Source organism: Chinchilla lanigera, unplaced genomic scaffold (genome assembly GCF_000276665.1).
Source record: "Chinchilla lanigera isolate Chin_1 unplaced genomic scaffold, ChiLan1.0 scaffold00049, whole genome shotgun sequence".
NCBI classification, from domain to species: Eukaryota; Metazoa; Chordata; class Mammalia; order Rodentia; family Chinchillidae; genus Chinchilla; species Chinchilla lanigera.
The window spans coordinates 7,983,120-7,995,314 of NW_004955450.1; the positions used below are offsets into that span (position 1 = coordinate 7,983,120).

At 39.6% G+C, this 12,195-nt stretch overlaps 1 protein-coding gene across 2 annotated transcripts in view; it reads right to left on the reverse strand.

Moving 5' to 3' along the window:
* The window catches only part of Pias1 (protein inhibitor of activated STAT, 1), a 94,305-nt gene extending 86,379 nt beyond the window's left edge, over positions 1 to 7,926 (reverse strand). For both annotated transcript variants that reach the window (XR_001235865.1, XM_005393682.1), the window contains exons 1-2: positions 7,906 to 7,926; positions 4,595 to 5,036 (exon numbers count right to left, since the gene is read on the reverse strand). Coding sequence is in view for 1 of the 2 variants with exons in the window: in XM_005393682.1 (XP_005393739.1) it covers positions 4,595 to 5,036; positions 7,906 to 7,908 (445 nt within the window). In the remaining variant the exon portion in view is untranslated. The remainder of the gene's footprint in view (positions 1 to 4,594; positions 5,037 to 7,905) is intronic.
* Between the last annotated feature and the right edge of the window lie 4,269 nt (positions 7,927 to 12,195).

The window sequence follows — 12,195 nt, forward strand, 5'->3', positions numbered from 1 at the left end:
AATAAAATAAAATAAATAAATAAATAAATAAATGTATATGTTTAGAAATCAAAAGAATATTGAAAGTTATTTATTCAGAAAACGGCTTTACCAGATTCAAAACAAATGAGCCAGGCTGGGGATATAGCTCAACGGCACAGCACCTGCCTGGCAAATGTGAGGTCATGAGTTCAATTTCCAGTACCAAAAAAAAACCCAAGTGAGTCACACAAGAAATAAGCCACCACACAAGAAATTAAGTTCTACGGTGTATCCAGAAGCGGCGGTGCACCCCTGCAGTGCCACCACTTGGGAGGTGGAGGCAGGAGGATCCCTGTGAGGTCAAAGCCAGCCTGGGTTACATAGTGAGTTCAAGACCAGTCTGAACTACATAGCAAGAGCCTGTCTCAGAAAACCAAAACTGCAAGCAAGCAAACAACTGTGGCGAATGCAGCCACTTTATCTACTGAAGTACAGAAATAATCTTTTAATAATAGTAAAGACTCTATAAAAATGTAACTTTTTATATTCATCTTCAACTCTCCACATTACCCACCATCATTTTTTACTAAACGTTTTTCAAATTCACTAAGCATTCCACTACAACAAATGCTTACTAAGTCAATAAACTGCCACAAATTACTTTCTGGTGAGATCTTTTTATGAATAATCAAAATATTTGCTTTTATTTTAATTTCATGATAACAATGAAAAATTGGAAACCTATTTACATACCAAACAATTCTATGTTATCATTCATTTTGTAACTCTGTGTGAATGTTTACCACGAACAATGTCTTATGCATGAAAAGTGGTATTCAAATCAAATTATACCTTACATGTACTCAATGATTGTTATTTGCAGCAGTTATGTTCTACAAAGTCACTAGATCAAGGAAATGGCGAATACTGAATCACTGCTACTACGGTAAACACGGGGTTAGGGTCCTATAAGCCTTTGGACCTAGTATTTTCATCAACCAATCAACAGAGACCCTTGTTTTCTGTGTTTCGGTTTAAAGCTATTTTATTTACTATACATTACTGATTCGTTATCACTGAACTCCCTGCCACCAACACATTAATAACCTCTTGCCTGTGCAAAGCCCATCCAACACAGGCGTCTCCAGCATTAAGGCACACCACACCCTCCAGCACTCACACTCCACGCTTCAGCACAATGCTCAGGGACACCATAAAATAGCAAAAGCATCACAAACACTAGACACATCAGTAAGAGGATGCGTTTACAGTACGCGAGCTGAGAACAAGGCCGGCTGTCACCTCACCACAGCATGGCTTGGAATGTGTTCAGGAGGCAGCTCCAAGTTCTCATCACTCCGCTCACCCAATGAATGAAAATGACAGCAGCACTGACTGCAGACTCACAAAGACATTTCCGCGGGCAAAATCACAAACGGTGAATCTACGGATAATGAGGACTAACACTATAGAACAAGCTCAATGAAACAGACTAAGTGTGGTGGTGCATTCCTGTAACCCCAGCCTCCACCGTGAGTTCACGGTCACCCTGGACCTTGCAAGACCCTGTCTCAAATAAAACAAATGCATGAAACAGTTTAGTACTTCAGTAAATTTTATAAATGTGAGGGTTTACATATTGCTGGTTAACAAGTATGTGAAAATTTTATGGCACTCTTCAAACTGCACACACACAAAAAATCACTACTGTGTTATAAAGTTTACAGATGAAGAATAAAAATGGAAAATTTAAAATTTATTGCCACCTTTTTTAAGAACAGTCAACAAGGGGAAAATACTATAGAAAGACATAGAAAGAACGGTAACTTTATTCTATTCCTTTATTATTTTGGCGCTGGGGAATGAACCCAGGGTCTTGTGCATACTCAGCACATGCTCCCTCTAAGCTGTGTCCTCAGCCCTAAAAACGTAACTGTTTACAAGCTCTCTGCCTCTAATATCTCTTTAGGGGAAAAAGAAAATCAGACATGTTTACGATCATTATTACATATTTTATATGTATGTATAGTGTATGTGTATGTGTATATACATGTATATGTATATACAAGGGTAGCTAGGATAACTGTACTGCTGACGTCTAATAGTTTATTGAAAGGAATAGTTAATGCTTTATTTTTTTGACCAGTTTTGCAGGCCTGTATCTGGTCATCTGAACAACTAACTTTACAACAATATGCAATATAACAACCACTGGTGAATTCCTACCATCTTATCTAGTGAAACTCTGTATTGTTCCTACATTTTTTTATTATTTTTTTATTCTCTGTAATGGTTTGATCAATCTTGCATTCTTACATTTGGTAATCTGAGAACCTCGTTGAAGACAATATGTAATATAACAAACCACTGTTTTTTGTTGTTGTTGTTGTTTTTTTTGTTTTTCTCCGGTACTGGGAACCGAACTCACGACCTTGAGCTTGCCAGGCAGGCGCTTTGCCGCTGAGCTAAATCCCCAGCCCGTGTAACAAACCACTGTTAATTCCTATCATTTTGTTTTAAAATCCTGTATCATTTTTATTGTTTTTGCTCTGTTTTGTTTTTGTCTATGTTGTTGTTATTTTGGTTTTTTTAATTCTCTTTAAAATAAAATAAAGCCTCATTTAAATCGTGGAACAGTACACAATCTTTAATAAGAAACGAGCTAGACTATATCATATGCACACATAAAGATCTTATATAGATATAGATATGGCATTTAGAGGCCGATATACAGACAAGAAATGACATTTGTATGATTGAGTAAAAAAAAAAAAAAAAAAAATCACAGAATACTAAGTACATGATTCCTTCTGTGAAAAACAAGCGTAATTTCATACACACACTAAAACTGCTAACAAGGCAGCAGTTTTGGCAATTTAATTTTTTACAATGAGTTTTATAAACAGGTAAGTTCCTGACATGTGCTATTTTTTCTTGTTTTGTTTTGCTTTGCTTTTTGGGGGGGCTTGGGGTTTTTCTGTTTTTTTTTTTTCCCCAGTACCGGCAATCGAACTCATCACCTTGCACTTGCCAGAAAGGCGCTGTGCCGCTGAGCTAAATCCCCAGCCCCCTATTTTTTCTTGTTATGGCCATTCTCAATTTGAATTAATACAAAATTCATGTCATCTGACATGACTCTCATAGCTTCATTTTTCTGGTAAGTTCTGCTAAACATAATTAAAAATAAACACTCCCCAGTTTCAAGACAGAATTCCAGTAAATATTCTCTAAAAGTTCTCCCCCAAAAAATGTGCACAACACTCACCAATCCCCGAAACTGAAATGTTTAATGATTTGAAAGAAACCAACAATTTTTGTAAGAGCCAAACAGTAAATACTTCAAACTTTGTAGGCACACATGGTCTCTATTACATATTCTTCGCTTTTGTCTTGCTTTTCCTTGCAACTCTTTAAGATTATTTTCGAAAATTTTTATAACTCAGGCCCACACAAAAACAGGCCATGAGCCAGTTTTAGCCTGCTGCCCATAATTTTCTGACCACTGATTTATAACAAGAAATCAGTGGTCAGAATATCAGAAGCTGATATTTTAAATGTATTACGACAAAGGCATCAAAAGTCACATAGGTTCAGTTTTACTCCGTATTATGTAAGGCGTTATTATAGCAAGTAAATAGAAATTGATGCACTGAATTTGTGTGTATTTGTGAATGTGTGTGTGTGCGTGCGTGTGTGTGTGTGTTATTGGGGATTAAACCCTGGGCCTTCATACTGAGCTACATCCCCAGATCCTTTTATATCCTGAGACATAGCACCAGTAAGTTGCTCTGGTTGGACTAGAACTTGTGATCCTCCTGCCTCAGCCTCCCAGAGTTCCAGGCTTACAGGTGTGCACTAATAAAACCAGATTAATATACCCAATTCTATATTCTACACAAACTGATTAAAGGACTAGTAAACGCAATTTCAAGCATGCATATTATTTAATCATGATTATATATGTGCCTGTAAAGCATATATCCACTGGAAAAAAGAACCAGCTAAAATTTAATTACAGATCAAAGCTCAAACCTCCTTTTAGGATAATTAAAACCATTCACATATTCAAATAATCAAAACTAGTCTTTCGTTTCAGATATCATCAACCCCTGAAAATTAAGTACTGAATTCAGTACCTGGTAGTGATTTATATGGTTTTAATTTTTAATTTATCAAGATTATTATAAAATATTAACAATCTAAAATATTCTTTAAAAATTCATATTCTTGAAATCTCTTAGTATTTATCATGCCAGCAACCAATTACTGTTTTGTTTTGTCTGAGACAGGGTCTCACTATGCAGTTCAGCCTGGCCTTGAACTCACTTTGTAGCCCAGGTTGGCCTCAAAAATCACAGTGATCCTCCTGCCTCAGCCTCCTGAGTACTGGGATTACAGGCATGCACTGCCATACCTGGCCACCAAGTAACCAATTACCATACCACCCTTTTCTTTCTCTTTAAAAGACAGCTTTATATTTATTTGACTTTATCTAAAATTGAAAGATCCTCATTATCATCTGGGTGATATTACCAAATGTAAATTTCATCATGAATAATAAACCAGGTCAAATTAAAATCTAAAATGAGAAATTCATCCTGCAGACATAACCAAATACTCGTAAGAATCTTACCTAGACTGGTGGGTTTTATCAGTTCATCCAGTAAGTCATAAAACGGTAGTTTTTGAAGTTTTATATCCGGATGGACTGGGTGAAGAGCGGATGTAAGATGTGGGAGTTCCAGTTCGTGTTTAGGTCCCAGGAGAGAAACGGGGAGTAACGGTGAGGCAGGGTGACCGTCGTAAGTGAGCTGTGGAATGGTGGATGGTGACAAAGTTGCTGGCATAGGACTTGAATGTACACTGGGGATAGACAAGTCCGCAGGCGTCATGATTTTCTGGGGGAACCGCCGCCTATAGAGTTCTTTAATTTTCATTTGTACAGCAGGACTACAGCCAGCCTTGAGTAAATGCAGGGCCTTTGTGAGAAGTTCGTGTTTGCGTCCGTGTTTGTTTCTCCCAGCGTAGCCCAACAATACTTGGAGTTCAGAAACTCTAAGGCTCATAACCATTTGCTTGGAGAAAAAAATAAAATGTAAAACATTAGTATCCAATAAAATACTGAGCAATATTAACCAAACTTTATTATAACCCTCTACTTAGAGCCTGCGTAAGTCAGGCCAGCTCACTTACAATCCCTGCGGCTTCAAACTTAAATCCTAATCGCTGAGCTGGGTGCAGGGCGTGCGCCTGTCACCGCAGCACCGTGGGACGCTAAGACAGGAATACCCTAAGTCCGAGTCTTGCCTGGGCAACTTAGCACAACTATGCTCAAAATGAAACAGGAAAGGGCAAGGGACACAGCTCAATGCAAAAGCCCTGGGTCTGCCAACTGTGGTGGTGCACACCTGTAATCCCAGCACTCACAAGGCTGAGGCAGGAGGACTGCTGAGAGTTTGAGGCCTGTCTGGGCTACAGAGTAAGTTCAAGATCAGCCTGAAATATATAGCGAGACTATGTCTCAAAAAACCATGAAATAAAACCATACAACCTCCCCCCCCCCCCAGATTCAATCCTCAGCACCAAAGAAAACAAAACTTTTAATCACTTAAGTAACCAAAGAAATTTAAAATCAGTGTTCCTAACTTCACTGGCTTCCACCCAGCATCTGCAACGTTATCGGATGAAGTGTGCACCAGCAGGACCGCGTCTCACTCCCCGCCACCGTTCTGGTGAGACTGGCAGGTACTCGGGCATCATTCAGGTTGCCAGGAGAATATGCTACAGGTGTGGCAAAGACGACAATGTGCCCTCACCAACAGTTTTGTTTTGTTTTATTTTTTTTTTAGCCATGCCCAGCTAACAGGTTTTTTTTAAGAGAAGAAACATAAATATATTTGAAACAAATGGCCCACCTCAAAAACCAGATGTAGGCAAGATATTAATATTATCAAGTATTAGATTCTATACTAACTTTCAAATTCATAGGACTTAAATTATACCTTTTTTGACCAGTCACATACCCGATACTATATGTGATATTTTCATGTGGGTTGTCACTTAGTCTTTATAACACAGGGTGTTCGCCTTTCTGCTTTACATATTGGAACACTAGTTCAGAAGAGTTAAATAGCTTATTCAAGGCACACGGCTAAGTAGCAGCTGGGATTCTAAAGCTCCTGCTCTTTCCACTCACCCATTAAGAAAGGGACAAAGCTAGACATGCATTAACTTTTCTTTTTCTTTTTTTTATTTTAAAGAGAAAAGAACAAAAACAAAATAACAAAGATTAAAACAAAACAACACAAACTATAAAAATGATACAGAATTTCAAAAACAGATGATAGGATATCAACAATGGTTGTTGTATTGCTGTTATCTTCAAAGTAGTTGCTCAGAGGGGCTGGGGATTTAGCTCAGCGGTAAAGCGCCTACCTGGCAAGCACAAGGTCGTGAGTTCAGTTCCCGGTACCGGAGAAAAACCAAAAAAAATAAATAAATAAATAAATAAACAAAGTAGTTGCTCTGATTACCAGATGTAGGTATGAAAGATTGATCAAACAATTAAACATTAACTGTTCCTTTCAATAAACCAGTAGAGATTAGTAGTATAATTATCTTAGGTATCTTGTATATATACATATATATTTTTTCCTTTCCTTTTTTCTTTCTTTTCTCCTTCCCCTCATCCCTGTTGTTCTTTCCTACTGAGCAATTTCTTTCCCTTTCACAATATCTATTGCACCTTTCAGATTTTATTTATGCTTTCAGGTACTTACACTAGGGAGACACTATGATGTTTACACATGCAGGTCTGATTTATTTCACTTATGAGTATGGTCTTTGGTTGCATCCATTTACATATAAAAGCCTCGAGTTTATCTTTCTTTATAGCTGAGTAATACTCCACTGTATAAAAATACTACATCTTTTTTATCCATTCCTCAGTTGATGGGCATTTGGGTTGTTTCCAAGATTTAGCTATGACAAATTGTACTGCTATAAACATAGGTGCACATATATCGCTATGGTATGATGTGTTTAATTCTGGGAAAATACCCAGAAGGGGAATAGCTGGGTTAAATGGACCTCTAATTCTAATTTTTTGAGGAATCTCCACACTGATTTCCAGAGTGGTTGCACCAGTCAACATTGCCACCAGCAGTGGAGAAGGCTCCTTTTTCCCCACAGCCCCTCCTGCATTTGTTATTGGTTGATTTTTTTTTTTCTTTTTTGGTTTTTTTCCAGTACCAGGAATCGAACTCACGACCTTGCGCTTGCCTGGCAGGCCTGTGCCGCTGAGCTAAATCCCCAGCCCCTATTGGTTGATTTCTTGATGACAGCCATTCTTACTGGGGTGAGATGCAATCTCAATGTTGTTTTAATTTGCATCTCTCAAATGACCAGTGATGTTGAACATTTTTTAATGCATGTATTTGCCATTTGCATCCCTTCATCTGAGAAGTGCATATTCACCTCGGATGCCCATTTTTGTATTGCGTCTTTGAATCTGAGGAATCTGGTTTTTTTCAAATCTTTACAGACATGTATTAACTCTTATTCCACTCAGAAGGATGGGCTAAAAGTCCAGGAATTCAAATTACATACCATAAGTGTGACGCTACAGTAAAAAAATGTACTTAATCCTGTTCACAAACTTAGTCACTTTCTCCCCCGAGCCTCCAACACTAAGAAGCTGAACAGGAAATGCCTATCTGATCCAGTCCTCCTGTTTCAAAGCATCAGAAAAGGGAATTCCAAGGCAATAAATGACTTAGGCTAGGTCACACTGCTATTCACGGCGGAATCCTAAGTCTTCACTACTAGTGACAGAAGTGTCAGGACGAAGAGGCACACGTGCGCCTACCCTTCCTCAAGGGTTGGATTCCTCCCCTCTCACCAAGCACCGCAACGTAAAGGTTGTGCTCCCTTCCCACCACTCACCATGCTGGCCCTCTCCCCTAGCCAGTCCTCTTGCTTCTTTACAGGTGGCAAAACAAATAAAAAAAAAAAAAAATCCACAAGTATGCAAAGAGTTTTTATTAGCAGTAAAGCTGATTAAAGATAAAAGGGCCTTGTTGCTACTGCTCTGGCCTGGAAGCTCTTGTCTCTGCACGGTCAGGCTCTGCCAACTGCAGGAGAGGACGGCTTTCCCCGGGCACTTCCATGTTCTTACTTTGGTACTTCTGCTGTATCATTTTCTGTTACCTATGCGATTCAGTGACTAGACTGAGGTTGTCCAGGGCACATGATTACCTTATCCTCAGTATCTAGGGCCAGGGCCTCCCGACAACAGGACAAACAGACGTCTGCAAAATGAACACCAGGAAGAAAGGCACACCAAAATTGTGGGGGTGGAGGTGGAATACAGAGATGAATTACACCACCGAATGCGCACACGCAAGTGCTACAGAGAATGCAAAGATACAGCACAGACTATAAACAAACACGACCAACCCTAAAACTGTTTCTCTTTACGTTATCAGAGATTGTAAATAATTACTAACTATAACATCAGCAGCTTCTGCTTACATCGCATAGGGTACGAACAGGGTTTTAAAGGTGTTTTATCATTCCTTTCACAAGAGGAAACTGAAACACAATGCAGCATTAGCGTCTGCTTTTAAGGAGATAGTTCCAGTAATCCCAGCTACTGGGGGTGGGCACTGAGGCAGGGTTCAAGTTTGAGGGCAGTCTGGGCAATCTGGCAGAGCCTGTCTCAAAATAAAAAGGGCTCAGGACACAGCTCCGTGCTCCTTGGGTTCAACCACCAGGGAAGGGAGGGAGGGAAGCAGAGAAGGACTGGAAACTTCAAGGACCAGAGATTAAATATTAAATTAGCATTGGTCAATGTACTTTGTTTCACAAGGAAAAAATATGCACTGTATATAAATTTGAGAGATGAACAGCTAGCAATGTGGCCCCTAGAACTGTAAGCTGTAAACGTGAGGTGATTTTTAGCACTCTTTCATGACTGGGCCGCACCGTCTCTGAGCAGGGACTGCACAGCAGACAGGGAAAGCTGCGGAGGGGCGCGGTCTGGTGCTAACTCACCTCTAGCACCGCCACACGGTCAGTAGGATAGAAACCCACACAGAGTGTGTCAGAGTCACTGGTGCTTGTGGAAACTGGCAGCTAGAACTCACTGATCACTGAGCGTACTTTAACCTACTTACATGTGCGTATGCCTATGAAGACAGATGTGCATATTGTTTTTAAGGCGTGGAAGTGTTCTTAAGCTTGTATTATTTTGTAAAATAATTTTTAGCAGCTGTGGTGTATAAGAAGTATAAAAATGTATCAAATAGTGTAGTCTGTAATGCCAGCACTCAGGAGGCTGAAGCAGGAGATTCGCCATGAACTGGAGTCCAGCTTGGGCTACACAAGATCCTATCTCAAAAAAAACAAAAAACAAACAAATGAAAAAGCTTTTCTTCATGATATTGGTATAATTATACATACAATATTGCTAATACTAGAAAATAAGTGATTTTGATAAATTTTTATTCCAGCGTGGCTTCAACACTGTCTCAAAAACAAAGAGCCTACCATAAGACAGGGTGAGCTGGGTGTGGTGACACACACCTGTAATCCCAGCACTCCGGAGGCTGAGGCAGGAGGATCACTGCGAGTTTGAGGCCAGCCTGGGCTACAAAGTGAGCTCAAGGCCAGCCTGAACTGCATGGTGAGACCGTGCTTGAAAAAAAAACAAAAAAAAAAGGGTCCAAGTAAAGACAAGCTGTGGATGAAGGAAGTGCCCAGTGATAAATGGACAGATGAGACTTCTCCTTCGTCAGGACAAACGAGGCGCTGTGCTTCATTCGTAGAGAAACTGTGTCCTTGGGGCTGGGGATTTAGCTCAGCGGCAAAGCGCCTGCCTGGCAAGCGCAAGGTCGTGAGTTCGGTTCCCAGTACCGGAGAAAAACCAAAAAAAAAAAAAAAAAAAGAAACTGTGTCCGCTTTCAAGCATGATACTTGAAAAGTCACTATACCCAGAAACATGCCGCCAAACTTAATGCCTACCACGGGGTGTTTTGTAAAGACGACAGAGCAGAACTGAAACATGTCTGCCATCTCCACCAGCTGTTTTAAGTTACAAATGAGGGGCTGGGGATTTAGCTCAGCGGCAAAAGCGCCTGCCTGGCAAGCGCAAGGTCGTGAGTTCAGTTCCCGGTACCGGAGAAAAACCAAAAAAAAAAAAAAAACACTGGCATTAAGTTACAAATGAAACAGACTCTATTATAAAACAACGTGGTAGCAAATCTTATCACAAATAAAAAGAAAGGAAAATCGAAGCCATTTACCAATGGTTTCCATTATTAAGCAATGTATGGAAAGCAAAGTGAATAGAATTTATCCTAATAATAAACAGACTTTTCTGAAATCATTTTTCTCAGCAGACTACAGTCAGACAAACTAAAGAAACTGAAAAAAAAAATCTATCAACAGAGATTTGGAAGGTAACAGATCACTACCAAGAGGATTCAACCTGCCATTTTTGCTAAAGTAATGATAACAAATACGGTGTCACCAAAGAAATGGTTTCTTTGGTGCCATTAAGAGATACAACTAAATTTTCTGATTTATATAAAGCGTAAAAATTAATTAAAATGGTTTTCTTTAACCTTTGTCAATGCATCTGTCTGGTACAGCTACAGATGGCACCCCAACCATGGCTGGTAAAGAAGAGGGGCTTGCACAGCGCCTGCCTGGCAAGCACAAGGTCCTGAGTTCAAGTCCTCGTACCAAAAAAAAAAAAAGAAGAGGGGCTTACAAAACTAATGGAAGGTGATACAATTGCCACTGGCAACTCACATTTGAGGAAATAATCACTGCATCACACACCAGGAAAATTTACTTGCATAAGCTTTCAAAATGGATCATGTGCAGCTTGTAATCAAAGCTGTGAACATCACAATATCCAAGGAATCGAATCATCACCATTCCAAGAGCTCCTTGAAAGTACGGATGCTGACTTATGGGTATATCATTACTTTTCTGAAGGTGGCTGAATCAAAATAAAATGTCAAGAAGATTTTATCATTTGCTAAATAAAACCAAGTCATTTATGAAATCAAAAGGCAAATCTGTGCCAAAACTTGAAGGGAAACATGGCTCACAGATTTAGCATTTTTGCTGTACAGTATTTGATTACCCATTTTTAAAAGTTAAATCGGATTTCCAATGTGAAAAAAAAATCAAAGTATCTGTGCTACGTTTCAAACAATAATGCTCAAAGTAAAACCTATACTGTGGTAAGCTCAAGTTATAGCAAGTAATTTTATGCATTTTGACACACTGGCTAATCACAGTTCTGTGAAGAGCAAAAAACACAGCCTTGCTTTCTTTTTGTTTTTTGAGACAGGGTCTCGCCACACAAATCAGGTTGGCTTGAACTCACCATATAGCCCAGATAAGCCTTAAACTCATGGCAATCCTCCTACCTTCTCCTCCTGAGTGCTGGGACTATACGCCTGCACCACCACGACCGGCTAGCCATGCTTTCTGTAGGGTTTCTTTGCTTGCTGGGTTGGTTTTTTGATTTTTTTGAGACAGGGTCTTGCTAATGTAACTTAAGCGGGCCTTGAACTCACTATGTAGCCGAGGCTTACAGTGATCCTCTTGCCTCAGCCTCTGAGGGCTGGAATTACAGGCATGGGCCACCATGTCTGGCTTTGCTTTCTGTTTTGATACAGAAATTTGAGAACAAAACCAGGTGTGGTGGCTCACACCTGTAATCCCAGCCCTGGGGAGGCTGAGGCAGGAGCATCACACTGTGGGTTCAAGGCCAGCCTACACTACACAGTGAGACCTTGTCTCGAAACAAAACAAAATACCACAAAAGAAGAAATTTGAGAACATTTCAAGACTTTTGAAAAACAACTATCAATTTTTTAGTATATCTGTGACTCCATTTCAGATGACATAAGTATATTCCCTGTAAATTTTCAAACAGAATACATACATCCAAGAAAAATCTGATTAGTCTCTTTACTAGACTTTTATAGGACTTATTTTCCCTGAGAAAAACACCCTCACTCCCCAATCACGCCTTTCTCAAGTCAGAGCTTTTTGGCAGTATGTGTACACGTGAACACCTATTTTTAAGAAGGAAGCACGTAACAATTTCTGAAGACCACCTTGAGAACTCTCTAACTAACAATTGTACCTGCTTTCACTGAACCAGGCATTGATGCCTAAGTTTCACAAAAAGGTCAAATGTTCCATTAATTT